General features: G+C 34.7%; 1 gene segment (V, D, J or C); it reads right to left on the bottom strand.

Annotated features, from left to right (window-relative positions):
* Positions 1-303: 303 nt before the first annotated feature.
* LOC108522387 (T-cell receptor alpha chain V region 2B4-like) lies at positions 304-983 on the bottom strand. The segment is given in 2 exon segments: positions 304-656; positions 810-983. Coding segments are annotated over 2 exon segments (405 nt in total).
* Between the last annotated feature and the right edge of the window lie 12,278 nt (positions 984-13,261).

Genomic DNA, 13,261 nt, shown 5'->3' with positions numbered 1-13,261 from the left:
CCTAGTGTGTAGTGCACATATCAGTTGCCTGTACAATCCTGGTAAAAGGGTTTGCTTTCTATCACAGGGCATAACGGTGTGGCAATGGAGTTAGTATCCTGAGTGACCCTCTAGAAATATTAGCTATGCTGAATCCCATAGAAAACTCACAGAGAAGGGAGTGAATGCAATGATATGACTCTGAGTTAGGATTCAGTAAACTGCAAAAGTAATTGTCAACATGGGCACAAGGATCTTGACCAATAACTGCTTTTCCTTATAGTTTATTTTTGAGGGCTTGCTCAATATAGCAAGTTCCCCATCTTACAGTTGCAGAGCTTCAGCTGTGGAATTTGAGTACAGGCTGCAGGTGACTAGGGAGCACTGTGCCTCCACAGCACAGAGGTAGATGGCCGAGTCTCTGGTCTGGGTGGCTGTGATGTTCAGGATGCTGAAAAGTTCTTTCTTGTCTAATATGCCACTTAGTCTTCCTTTCTTCTTGTCAAATCCACTTGAAGTTAGCATGAATAGAAATGTGGGAGCTTTCTTTTCCTGCTTGTACCATAGTAGGCTTCGAAAGTTAATCACTTCATAACTGCAATTGAGAGTTACAGTGTCTCCCTCATGCACAACCAGAGATAGAGGGTTTTGTACCACCTTGTCTTCACTGCTCACCCCTGTGTAGAAAAATGTGATAATTATTCACTGTTAGAACCATAGGGCTCCCAGACAATAAGTCAGAATGAAATCCACTTTACCCTCTTAGTCTTCTGAGGATCAATCCTCAGGTTTCCTGATTGCCCCTGACCCTTTGTAGTAACCCTACTTACAGCTCAGTAGAAGCCAAAAGACCGCTAGTAAAGCCTGTGGACACTTCATCATCCTTCAATTATCAAGTGTGTTTTCCTGGGCAAAACGTGATTCACTACCTTAAGCATTTCCTTTTCTTTTTGAACCATCACACTCTACCCCTAGCGTCTGCCTGTGTGCATGCGCATGCACACACACATACACACGCATAGACACAGACACACACTCAGAAAAAGGGAAATAGCAATTTGGTGATTCAGCCAACCATTAAAAAAAGTGTCATTTGGTTCTACTTAAATTCAAATCCCTCCCACTCAATCACCCATGGGCGTCATTCAAAATAGAACACCGCCATCTTGTGAGCTGGTGCAGAATAGCTGAAAATTAGTGTCCACATGTTTTATGAATGACAGTAGATACTTCTGAAATTGTCTCACCATGGAAGGACAGGCTACCCAAAGCTGTCCATAATCCTAGGAATCAGTAATTCTATTATTTCTTGTCCAGGATTCTTAAGCGAGTGGTCATGCCTGCTCCATACCCACTCTTTCATCTCCTTGCTAACTGAAACCTGGCATAGCCAGGCCATGACCCTGCATATGATGGTAAGTCTCTGAGAAATAGCAGAGTCCCCAAATAAGAATAACCTCAGTTCCTCAAAGATCATGCAAGACAGAGTCATCTGCTGACCTGGAATATCTGCTCCAGATTTTCACAAGAAAGACAAACTTTGTTCATTAAGCCTCTGAACGTTTGGTATATATTTGTTAGAATAGTTTGGCCTTCGCTAATATACTTGGAGTATAGATTTGGTTGCATTCCATTCCATAAATGTTATTACATAGTTTTCTTGTCATTGTCTAGGAATGTCTATTTTTAGTAAAATACATATAATCTATGTAGGCATTGTTCAAGTCTAGGAAGACTAGTAATTTCTTGCTTCATCTCTATGATCACTAAGAAAAAGAATTACTAATTAGAAAGTTCATATCTCAAGGTGAAGACAAACATATCTGCATTCCAGAAAAGCTGAATTGCCCAGTTGAGGTGAAGTGATGGATCACTTGGTTTCCAAGACTACTTTTTTGAGACAATGATAATGTGGCCTAATTCTCTAGATCTTAAACAAGACACAAAACCCAGAAACATGAAGTAAGAGATTGATGATGTGACAACACCACAATAAAGTAAATAATGCAATGTTCTATTACTGCTTATGAATATAGTTTGTACTGTCCCCATGAAGGTCAGATAATTTTACCCACAATTTTTTGGTTATAAGCTCTCTTCTGCATTTCTGGGTGGCACAGAGGCACAGATGTGAGAAATAATTAGATCTTGCCCCTTAATTCATGTAACTTTTTTTTTTTGAGACAGAGTCTCGCTCTATCACCAGACTGGAGTGCAGTGGTGTGATCTTGGCTCACTGCAACCTCTGCCTCCTGGATTCAAGTGATTCTCCTGTCTTCCAAGTAGCTGGGACTACAGGTGTGCATCATCATGCCCAGGTAATTCTTTTTTTTTTTGTATTTTTAGTAGAGACAGGGTTTCACCATTTTGGCCAGGATGGTCTCGAACTCTTGACCTTGTGATCTGCCTGCCTTGGCCTCCCAAAGTGCTGGGATTACAGGTATGAGTCACTGTGCCCCGCCTCTCATGTAAACATTTTTAATTGACTGTCTTGTTTGTACCAGTAACAGAGGAGCATACAGAAATGAATAAGGCAATCTTTACCTTCAATACTAGCCCACACTTTGAAAGCCTTCTATAGAATATTATTTGACCCAGCAATCTCATTATTGGGTATAAACCTAAAGGAATATAAATTTTCTACCAGAAAGACACATGCACACCTATGTTCATTGCAGCATTATTCACATTAACGAAACACGGAGTCAACCTAAATGCCCAACAATGGTAGACTGGATGAAGAAAATGTGATACATATACACCATGGAATGCTACACAGCCATGGGAAAGAATGAGATCATGTCCTTTGCAGCAACATGGATGGAGCTGAAGGCCATTATTCTAAACAAATTAACACAGGAAAGAAAACCAAATATCACATGTTCTCACTTATATGTGGGAGCTAAACATTGAGTACACATGGACACAAAGAAGGGAACAACAGACACCCAGGCTTTCTTGAGGATGAAGGGTGGGAGGAAGGTGAGTATTGAAAAACCTCTCAGGTACTGTGCTTATTACCTGGGTGACGAAATAATCTGTACACCAAACCCCCATGGCATGCAGGTTACCTACATAACAAGCTTGCATATGTACTCCTGAACCTGAAATAAAAGTTAAAAATAAAATAAAATAGAAAGCCTGCTATAAAATAAACCATGGCTTCAACACCGAGAAAGTTGGAATGGTAGATTTGCCTACACACAGCTGAACGGGAATGGGGAAGGGAGAAGAAAACATGGTTATCCGTGGTTAGCTAATATCCATTTTTTAAGTTCCTGAGAAAAGAATAGTGCTGGAGATCCTATAAATAGCTGTAAAAGTATTACCTCAATTAAAACATTTCTAGGATTTTGAGGGCTATGTCATATGCACATGCGGGATCCCTGGAAATATTGTGCTGGGTCTTCAGGGGACTGCTTCTCAGGGAGAGGGAAGTGAATTCCGTATTGACGTTTAAGAACATGATGATCTCTGTGAGACATTAAAGCGACTAGCTTTAAGAACTGCCTGGAACTGCCCATTATCACTGTCAGGGGCAGTGGACCATCTTTCCTCTGAAACATCAGCTGATGCCTCTTGAGAGATATTGATTTCCCGCAGAACATTTGCAAGGAAGAAAACCTACAGTGTATTTTTTGGAGCAAAACCAATACTACGTTTGAACAGCTTTGTAGAGCTCTTAACAGACTTCAGCTTCCTTTGGCACATGCTGTTAGGATAATAACAGTAATAAGAATATCAAGATGTATCATCAGAGTCTCTTCTGCGGAATGAGGACCTAGTATGATGTGGCAGATGTTTCTGGATAGTTAAACCAACACTTATCCACAATCGATATCTTTCATGCTCATCTCTTTTTTAGAGGCTAGACAAATTAAATGCTCCCTTTCTCAACCTCCCTTGCAATTAGTGCTGGCCATGTGATGTGGTTCTGGCCAATGAAATAAATCACATGTTCGACCTCTTAATTAGATATCTAGGACTGTAATTGCTGGGTCAAATGGTAACTCTGTGTTTAGTCATTTGAGAAACTGCCAAACTATTTTCTAATGTGTCTGTACTATTTTACATTCCTACCAGCGGTGGATGATGATTCCAATTTCCCCCATCCTTACCAGCGCTTAGAATCTTCCATGTCTCTTTCTTCTTCTTCCTTATTAAAAAATTATGAACATCCTAAAAAAAAAAAAAAAGAAACACTACTGATTTATGTGTGTTAATTTTGTATTGTGCAACTTTACCGAATTCAACATTTTTTGATGGAGTCATAAGGATTTTTGTGTATAATATTATATTGTTAACAAACAATGATAATTTTATTTCTTCCTGGTCTATTTGTATGCCTGTTATTTCTTTCTCTAGACTAATTTATTTGGTTGGTACTTCTAGTACTAATGCTGAATAGAAGTGGTGAGAGTGGGCATTCTTGTCTTGTCCAGATCTTAGAGGAAAGGCTTTCAATTTTTAACTGTCGATTATAATGTTACCTGAGGGCTTGTCATATATGGCCTTTATTGTGTTTACATACATTCCTTCTAAATGTAATTTGGTGAGAGTTTTTTTTTTTTAAATCATGAAAGGATGTTGAATTTGGTCAAATGCCTCTTCTGCGTCTATTGAGATGATCATGTGCTTTAGTCTGTTAATGTGATATATCACATTTATTGATTTGTACATATTGAACCTTCTATGCATCCCTAGGGTAAATCTCACTTGACCTTGATAGGTGATACCTTTAATGTGTTGTTGAATTTGGTTTGATAGTATTTTGTTGAGGATCTTTCCATCTATGTTCAGCAAGGATATTGGTCAGTAATTTTTTTCTTGTAATGTCCTTATCTGGTTTTGGTATTAGGGTAGTGGTGGTCTAGTAAACTGAAATTGGAAGTATTCCCTCATTTTCAATTTTTTGGAACAGTTTAAGAAAGATTGGTATTAATTCTTTTTTAAATTCTTGGTATAATTGAGCACAGAAGCTCCAAGATCCAGGACTTTTCTTTCATGGTAGAGTTTTTCTTACTGACTTAATCTCATTACTAATTATTGGTCTGTTCAGATTTTCCATTTTTTACTGATTTAGTCTTGCTTGGTTGTATGTTTCTAGGAATTTATTCATTTTTCTAGGTTATCCAGTTATTGGCATGTAATTGTTTATAGTAGTCTCTTTTGATTTTTTTGGTCTTTATGTTACATCAGTTGTAATATCTCCTTTTGTGATTTTATTTGAGTCTTTTTAAAATTTAGTCTACCTAAAGGTTTTTAAAACTTTACCATTTCAAAGAATCAAGTCTTAGTTTCATTGTTCTTTTGTATTGAATTTTAGTCTCTATTTCATTTATTTCTGCTCTAATCTTCATTATTTCCTTTTTCTGCTAACTTTGGCTTAGTTCGTTCTTCTTTTTTCTGGTTCCCTGAGGAATAATGTTAAATTGTTTATTTGACATCTTTCGTCTTTTTTGATATAGACATTTATTGATGTAAACTTTTCTCTTAGAACTGCTTTTGCCATATTCCATATCCCCTAAGTTTTGGTATGTTGTATTTTCAGTTTCATTTGTTTCAGCTTATGTTTTAATTTTCCTTTTAGTTTCTTTATTAACACATTGGTTTCCAGGACCATATTTCATTTCCATGTATTTGTGAATTTTCTAAAATTTATTCTGCTATTGATTTCTAGTTTCATATCATTGTGGTGAGAAAAGATATTTGATATGATTTGAATCTTCTTAAATTTGCAAAGGATTTTTGTGCCTTATGTGTGATCTTTTCCAGAGAATGACTGCGTGTGCTTGAGAAGAATGTGCATTCTAGTGCTGTTGAATGGAATATTCTGTATATATCTACTCGGTTCACTTGATCTAACGTATAGTTTAAGTCCAATGTTTCCTTATTAATGTTCCGTCTGTATGATCTGTCCATTGTTGAAAGTGGAGTATTAAAGTTCTCTGCTATTATTGTATTACAGTTGTTTTTCCCTTCAGACATTTAATATTTGCTTTATGTTTTTAGATTCTCCAGTATTTGCAGCATGTATATATTTACAAGTGTTACGTTCTTTTGATGAATTGACCCCTTTATCATTATATTGTATGCTTCTTTGTCCCTTTTACAGTTTTGACTGGAAGTTTATTTTTTTGATATAAGTATAGTGACCTCTGCTCTCTTTTGGTTTCCTGGGGAGATAACTACTGAATATTGGCAAGTTTAAAAGTCACCTTTTTGTTCTTGTGGTCTAGGAGACTCAGGAGTTCAGAGCTCTGTCAGCTCCCACAGGTAGGTGATTTGAGAGTCAGTTTCTTGGGTGAAGGCTACAAAAGTCGGGGTTCTTGATGTGTGTATAAACTACAAGAGAGAGAGTCCTCAGATCTGGATTTATTGCTGGAGGAAGCCAGGGAGAATATGCGGGGGTGCTCACTGTTTTGTTCAAGCAAGCAGAAGTCTCACACCCTCCTAGCAGTTGGGGAGACTTTTGGTCTGGAGTTGTCTTTGAAGCAAGCCAGAGAAGCAGGTGCAGGGAGTAGGCACTTTTTCCTTTTTGATATATATATTTATATCAAATATATATGGATATATTTCCATAGATATGCAATATATATGGGTACTATATATATGAAATATATATATGGGTACTATATATGTATATGAAATTGTGTATATGGGTACCATATATATGTGTATGAAATATATATATGGGTACTATATATGTGTATGAAATATATATATGGGTACCAAGCCATATATGGTATATATATGATACAAGCCCTTACTTCTTGGAAAGAAGCTTGTAGTAGGGGCTTCCTTCCTTATTATAAGGTGCTGTTCTCAATGTGGGGTTAGTACAGGGAGTGGGGTTAGTGCAGGGAGTCCTTTTCCCATTGCTTATTTTTGTTAGATAGATAAAGCAAATGTTAGAGCTAAAGAGAGAGATAGACCCCAATACAATAATAGCTAGATTTCAGCACTCCGCTTATAACATTGAACAGATCTCCCAGACAAAAAATCAACAAAGGAACTTCGAACTTAATCTGCACTATAAATTGGGTTAGTAGATATTTAAAGAATATTTTATTTATTGGTTGCAGAATATACATATTTCTCAGCACATGGATCATTCTGATCTGTATGATATTCATTACTGGGTTGATCCAAAATAATTGTAAATTAAGATCAATTTTTATAATTTATATGCTGTGTCAGTTAGAAAATATAGCCCCAAATTCTCTGAGGCTTCTTCCAGTTAGGAAATGGGGTCTACCCAACCTCCTGTGGGTTTAGCTGGCTTATATTCATTTTTGTTAATAGAATAGATAGAAGTGATGCCATGAGGTGTCTGCCTGGCTCTTGGCACACAGTCTCTGAAAGATTTATCTTAAGATATTTTGTCTCAGAATCCAGCTGCCATTCCATGAGAAGCTCAAGGCAAAGGAAGGCCCCATGTAGGTTCTCTGGTTAACAGCTTTAGCTGAGGCAGACATGTGAATGAGTGATTAAACCCCTAGATAATGGTGTCATTTGAAGCAAAAAACATTTAATTTTGAAGTTCAATTTATCTATATTTTCTTTTGTTAACTTGTGCTTTTGGTGTCATATCTAAGAAACCATTGCCTAAAGCAAAATCACAAAAAGTTACCTCTCTATTTTTTATAAAGGGTTTTATAGTTTTAACTCTTAATATTTATGTCTGCAGTCCACTTTGAGTTGCCTATAGTGTGAAATGAGGGTTCATGTTTATCCTTTTACCTCTAGATATTCAGTTCCCAGCACTAGTTGTTGAAAATACTATTTTCTCCCCACTGAATTTTCTTAGTGCTCTTGTAGAAAAAATTGCTTGGCCATAAATGTAAGGGTTTATTTCTGAACTCTCAATTCTATTCCATTTATGTATATCCTTTGCTTATGCCAGTGTCACACTCCTGATTATTGAAATTTTGTACTAAGTTTTTAAATTGGGCGTGAAAGGCCTCCATATAGTTTTTTCTCATTTAAGATTGTTTTGGTTGTTCCTGGATGCCTTAAATTTACATATAAGTTTTAGTGTTGCCTTTTCAATTTCTCCAAAAAAAACCACTAATTGGTATTTTAATAGGGATTAAGTCAATCTGTAAATCAGTTGGAATGTATTATCCTTTTAACAATATTGTCTAACAGTACATAACCACAGGATGTCTTCTCATTTATCATATATTCATCAGTTACTTTCAATGATTCTTTGTATTTTTAGTATACAGGCCTTTATACTTAATTTTTAAAAAATCATTCTTTAACTGTTTTATTTTGATACTATTGTTAATTTTCAAACTGTTAATTGCTAGTATATAGAAATACAAGTGAGTTTTGTATATTGATCTTATAATTTGAAATCTTCACTAAATTGATTTCTTCTAATAGGTTTATTTTTTCCTCTTTGGGAGGTGTTTATGTGTGTATAGGTGTTTCTTAAATTTCTTTATAAAACATTTGTAAGTTGAGAGTTTTACTTCTTCCTTTTCAATCCAGATACATTTTATTTCTTTTCTTTTTTCTGGGAGGGGGCGTCTCATTTCTTTGGCTAGAAACTCCATCGTACTTTTAAACAGAAGTGATGAGACACCCTTATCTTGTTTTTGACTTTAGTGGGAAAGCATTAACCATTAAGTTTGATGCTAGCTATGAAATTCCCTTTCATTTTCAGTTTGTTGAGTATTTTTCTAAAGAAAGGATTTGGAGTTTGCTTTTTTTCAGACTATTGAGATGATTATAAAGGGAATCATTTTAAAATATCATTTAGTATATCAATTGATTTTCAGTTATTAAACCAAGCCAGCATGGGATTGTTAATTTTTGCTCTTGTTTTCTTATTCTTTCTTTTATTTATATAAATAAATATATATATATTCTTTCTGCTTACTTCAATTTAATGTCCTTTTCTTTTTCTAGCTTATAAAATGGAAGTTTTGTTGACTGTGGTCTCTTTTCTTTCTCAGTGTAAGTTTGCAGTTGGAAAATTCCTCTAAGCATCACTTTAGCTGCATCCCATAAGCTTACATGTGATGTGTTTTTGTTTTTCTTCATCTCGACCTATTTTCTAGTGTCCCTTATGATTTTTTCCTTGACCCATTGGTCGTTTAGGAGTGTGTTGTTTAAATTCCAGTTATTTGTGAATTCCAAAAATCTCCTCCTGTTATTGACTTCTAATGTCAGTTCATATAGATTGAAGAACACCTTTTGTATGAGTTTAATACTATTAAATTTATCAAGGCTTGAGTTATGGCCTAACATATTGCATATCTTAGAGATTTCCAAGTATATTTTAGAGCAACATGCATTTGTCTGTTGGGTGGAGTCTTCTATGGGTATCTATAGACTTCCAATGAGCTCTACTTAGTGTATTGTATTCTTCAATTCCATTTTCTTCTTGATCTAATGCTTAGTTGTTCAATCTGTTATTTAAAATGGGATATTGAAGTCTCCACCTATGATAGTTGTAGTATCTATCTGTAATTGCTATTGATTGGGCATGAAAGATCACATATAGGATTTTAACCTGGAGCTGGGCTCCTCAGTTTGCACAGACACACTGGGCTCCTCAGTTTGCACGTGCGTGTGCACACACACACACACACACACATATTCATGCACACATATTCTTATGTACACAAACATGCGTATACATACAAATGAACATATTTAGAAATCAGGAGTTCTCATGAACATCTTCAATTCCAGTTTATCCTCTCAGGTCTTATTCTTGCCTTCCTTCATTTTGTAAGTATTTGTTTTCTTTCCCACAGTGTAAACCTGACTGAACATTACTGACACATGTACTCATTTGCTTTATCCTCTAATGCTACTCAATTTGTTTTAGAATTGCTTAGCTCATAGCACTAGAAAAACAAATTTACTAAAATATTTTGTGATTTTATTTGCACCCCACTCTCTTGACCAAGACTAATATTTGTCAAATTTTTATTCACAGGTTACTTGAATTAATGCTTTGCTTTTTTCCTCAGTGGGTTCACTTATTTCTTTGAGTTATAGTTTCCCTTTCTAATTCTATTGATTTAGCTGTGTATGTGTATATATATACACACACATATATAGGAATTATGCATTAACTTACTTCCCAAAGTGAAAAATATGTAAAAGGTATACTTAGAACAGTTTCATTCCTCCCATATCTCTTCCCTCCTTTGTATTTCTCCAGTAAAGGTAACCATGTATGTTGTTTTCCGATTTGTTTTTCTTGTATTACATTTCATGAAGGCAATTTTCTGTCTATTTCAATATTTTTCTTCATCTCTCCTTCATTCTTATCTAAAAGGTAGCATTCTAGATATGCATTTTTCTATTTTCATTTATTTGCCTTCTGCCTACTTAACATTATGCCTGGAAATAATGAAACAGCAACATACACCTATTAAAACTTCTCACAATTTTCATGTGAGATCTATCTCAATGGTAATTTACTCATCACTTTATGAGAATGAGAGAAAATGCTGCTGTGTACATGTTTAAAATGTGAAATTTGGAGATTTCACAATAGATCTCTTTCTCTATTTGGTAGACTAAATGAATCTTTTTATGTAGCTTACAGTGAAGTTCCGGATGAAAATCTTATGGTTGAAAATAAAGATTCAGTAACAAAAGTCCAAGTAGAACAAACGAAACAAAGAACTTCTAGTATGGAAAGACGCAAGTGTAAGTATAATAATTATAGATATCTTTACACTATTTTATTTTATTTTTATTTTTTGAGATGGAGTCTCGCCCTATCACCCAGGGTGGAGACTGTGGTGCGATCTTGGCTCACAGCAACCTTCACCTCCCAGGGTCAAGCGATTCTTCTGCCACAGCCTCTTGAGTAGCTGGGATTACAGGTGCACACCACCACACTGGCTAATTTTTGTATTTTTAGTAGAGACTGGGTTTCACCCTGTTGGTCAGGCTAGTCTCAAACTCCTGACCTCATGATTCACCTGCCTTGGCCTCTGAAAGTGCTGGGATTACAGGCGTGAGCCACTGCTCCTGGCCCTTTACACTATTTTAAGTTAACTCATCAGAAGGTCTTTTTTCTTTGGGTCATGAATATTTGAACATATAATTTGTAGAAATTTTATACTTTGACCTAAATGTTAATACTGCAAAATAACTAGAGAGCTAAAGTGAAAGCTTTGATACCTTTTGATTGGTATTTGCATAGTCAGTGACTACTATGTAACAAGATTGCCTACACATGAGAATTTTCTGCTTCACGTCCACGGTCTGTTTTAACGAATAGCTAGCTCACTGCTATAACTTCCTAGTCCTATTCCATTAATTTTACACGAATAAGAGGAAGTATTGCTGATTACTTGACGTATACAGAAGTTTTATCATAGATCTGTTTTTCTGTTTAGCGACTCTTACAACCCCACAATCGCCTGAGGACATGGTTTTAGTTTCAAGAAGCCAATCTGAAACTAAAAATCTTGAAACTACCGGAAATGAGAGTTTTCATTGTAAGTAAGTTTAAAATGTTATAAAATTATTTTCAATTATATTCAACAGCTCTTTTTATGGTTCATGAATGTATCTACAACTTTTTTTTGTAATTATTTTGTATATACTTCTAGATCTATACTGGTCTGTACAATGACTGAATTAGATGTGTTAGTTTTTCCACTATGATTGTGAATTTCCTTGTTCCTTTTTATAATAATGTCAGGTTTTACTTTATATCTTATGACATTTTATTATTAATGTGTGTATAAATTTAAAATTAACAATCTTACTGGAAGAAATAAACTTTTGTCCTAATGAAGGGATCTGCTTTATCATTTTATAGCTTTTGTTTGTTTGCCTTAAAACTATCATGTCTCCCTATAATCCCAGCACTTTGGGAGGTAAAGGCTTCTCTTGAAGCCAGGAATTCAAGACCTGACTGGGCAATGAAGTGAGACCCTCATCGCCACAAAAACAAAACAAAACCCAAAACAAACAAACAAAAAAAAAAACCTATCACATCTGCTATTAATGTAAATCGACCAACTTTCTTCTGATTGGTGTTCACATGATACATTTTATTTTTCATCTTGGTAACTTAACATTCCTGTTTCTTTGTGTTTTTTTTTTTTTTTCTGTATCTCTTGTATGAAGCTTATAGTTGTATATTTTTCAAATTCGGTCTAATATTTTTTATCTTTTAATTAGCTCTCATAAAACACATTTAGTCTTATTATTGATATTTCTATGTTTAAGTATACCATTTTCTTTGTCCTTCCTATTTTATCTGCCTGATAAGTTTCTTTTAGTCTCCTTTATGCTCTATTACTTAATATCATTACATACTTTTTCCTTGGACAAATGATACCAAATATTTTAAACTTTATTCTAAAGATACCTCTGTGTATGTGTCTAAAAAGTAGCATAAAGCTTATACTTCAACTGGATGGTGTCTATTAATAGTTTATTACCACAAAGTGTGATGTGCTTATATCATGTGAAGTGAGACAGTATTATTGAGTCATTAGCATATATTGCAAGTCTAGTACTTACACCACAGATCTGGTTTTCATTTAGTTCTTAAAAGATTTTCTTATTGTATCCTAGAGTATGGGTGAAGAATTAGATGAAAATATTTTGCCTGACACTTAGAGCTGTTAGAAGAAAAGACTCAGCAGTAAATATAATGATGAATATTATTAAGTAATTTTAATTAAAGTTAATTTTGAATAAATTAAGCAGAATTTGGTTTATGGATGTGTATCATGTTAGGACTGTACAAACATTCATTAAATTGNTCCTTGGACAAATGATACCAAATATTTTAAACTTTATTCTAAAGATACCTCTGTGTATGTGTCTAAAAAGTAGCATAAAGCTTATACTTCAACTGGATGGTGTCTATTAATAGTTTATTACCACAAAGTGTGATGTGCTTATATCATGTGAAGTGAGACAGTATTATTGAGTCATTAGCATATATTGCAAGTCTAGTACTTACACCACAGATCTGGTTTTCATTTAGTTCTTAAAAAGATTTTCTTATTGTATCCTAGAGTATGGGTGAAGAATTAGATGAAAATATTTTGCCTGACACTTAGAGCTGTTAGAAGAAAAAGACTCAGCAGTAAATATAATGATGAATATTATTAAGTAATTTTTAATTAAAGTTAATTTTGAATAAATTAAGCAGAATTTGGTTTATGGATGTGTATCATGTTAGGACTGTACAAACATTCATTAAATTGTGCTATTTAAAGTAATATTTATTTCTTGATTTCCTTTAATTTTTTGTTTGTTCTGACATTTACTAAGAGAG

The sequence above is a fragment of the Rhinopithecus bieti genome, unplaced genomic scaffold (assembly GCF_001698545.2).
Source record: "Rhinopithecus bieti isolate Rb0 unplaced genomic scaffold, ASM169854v2 scaffold_65609, whole genome shotgun sequence".
In the NCBI taxonomy this organism is placed as follows: Eukaryota; Metazoa; Chordata; class Mammalia; order Primates; family Cercopithecidae; genus Rhinopithecus; species Rhinopithecus bieti.
This window is presented reverse-complemented; position numbering and strand designations above follow the sequence as displayed.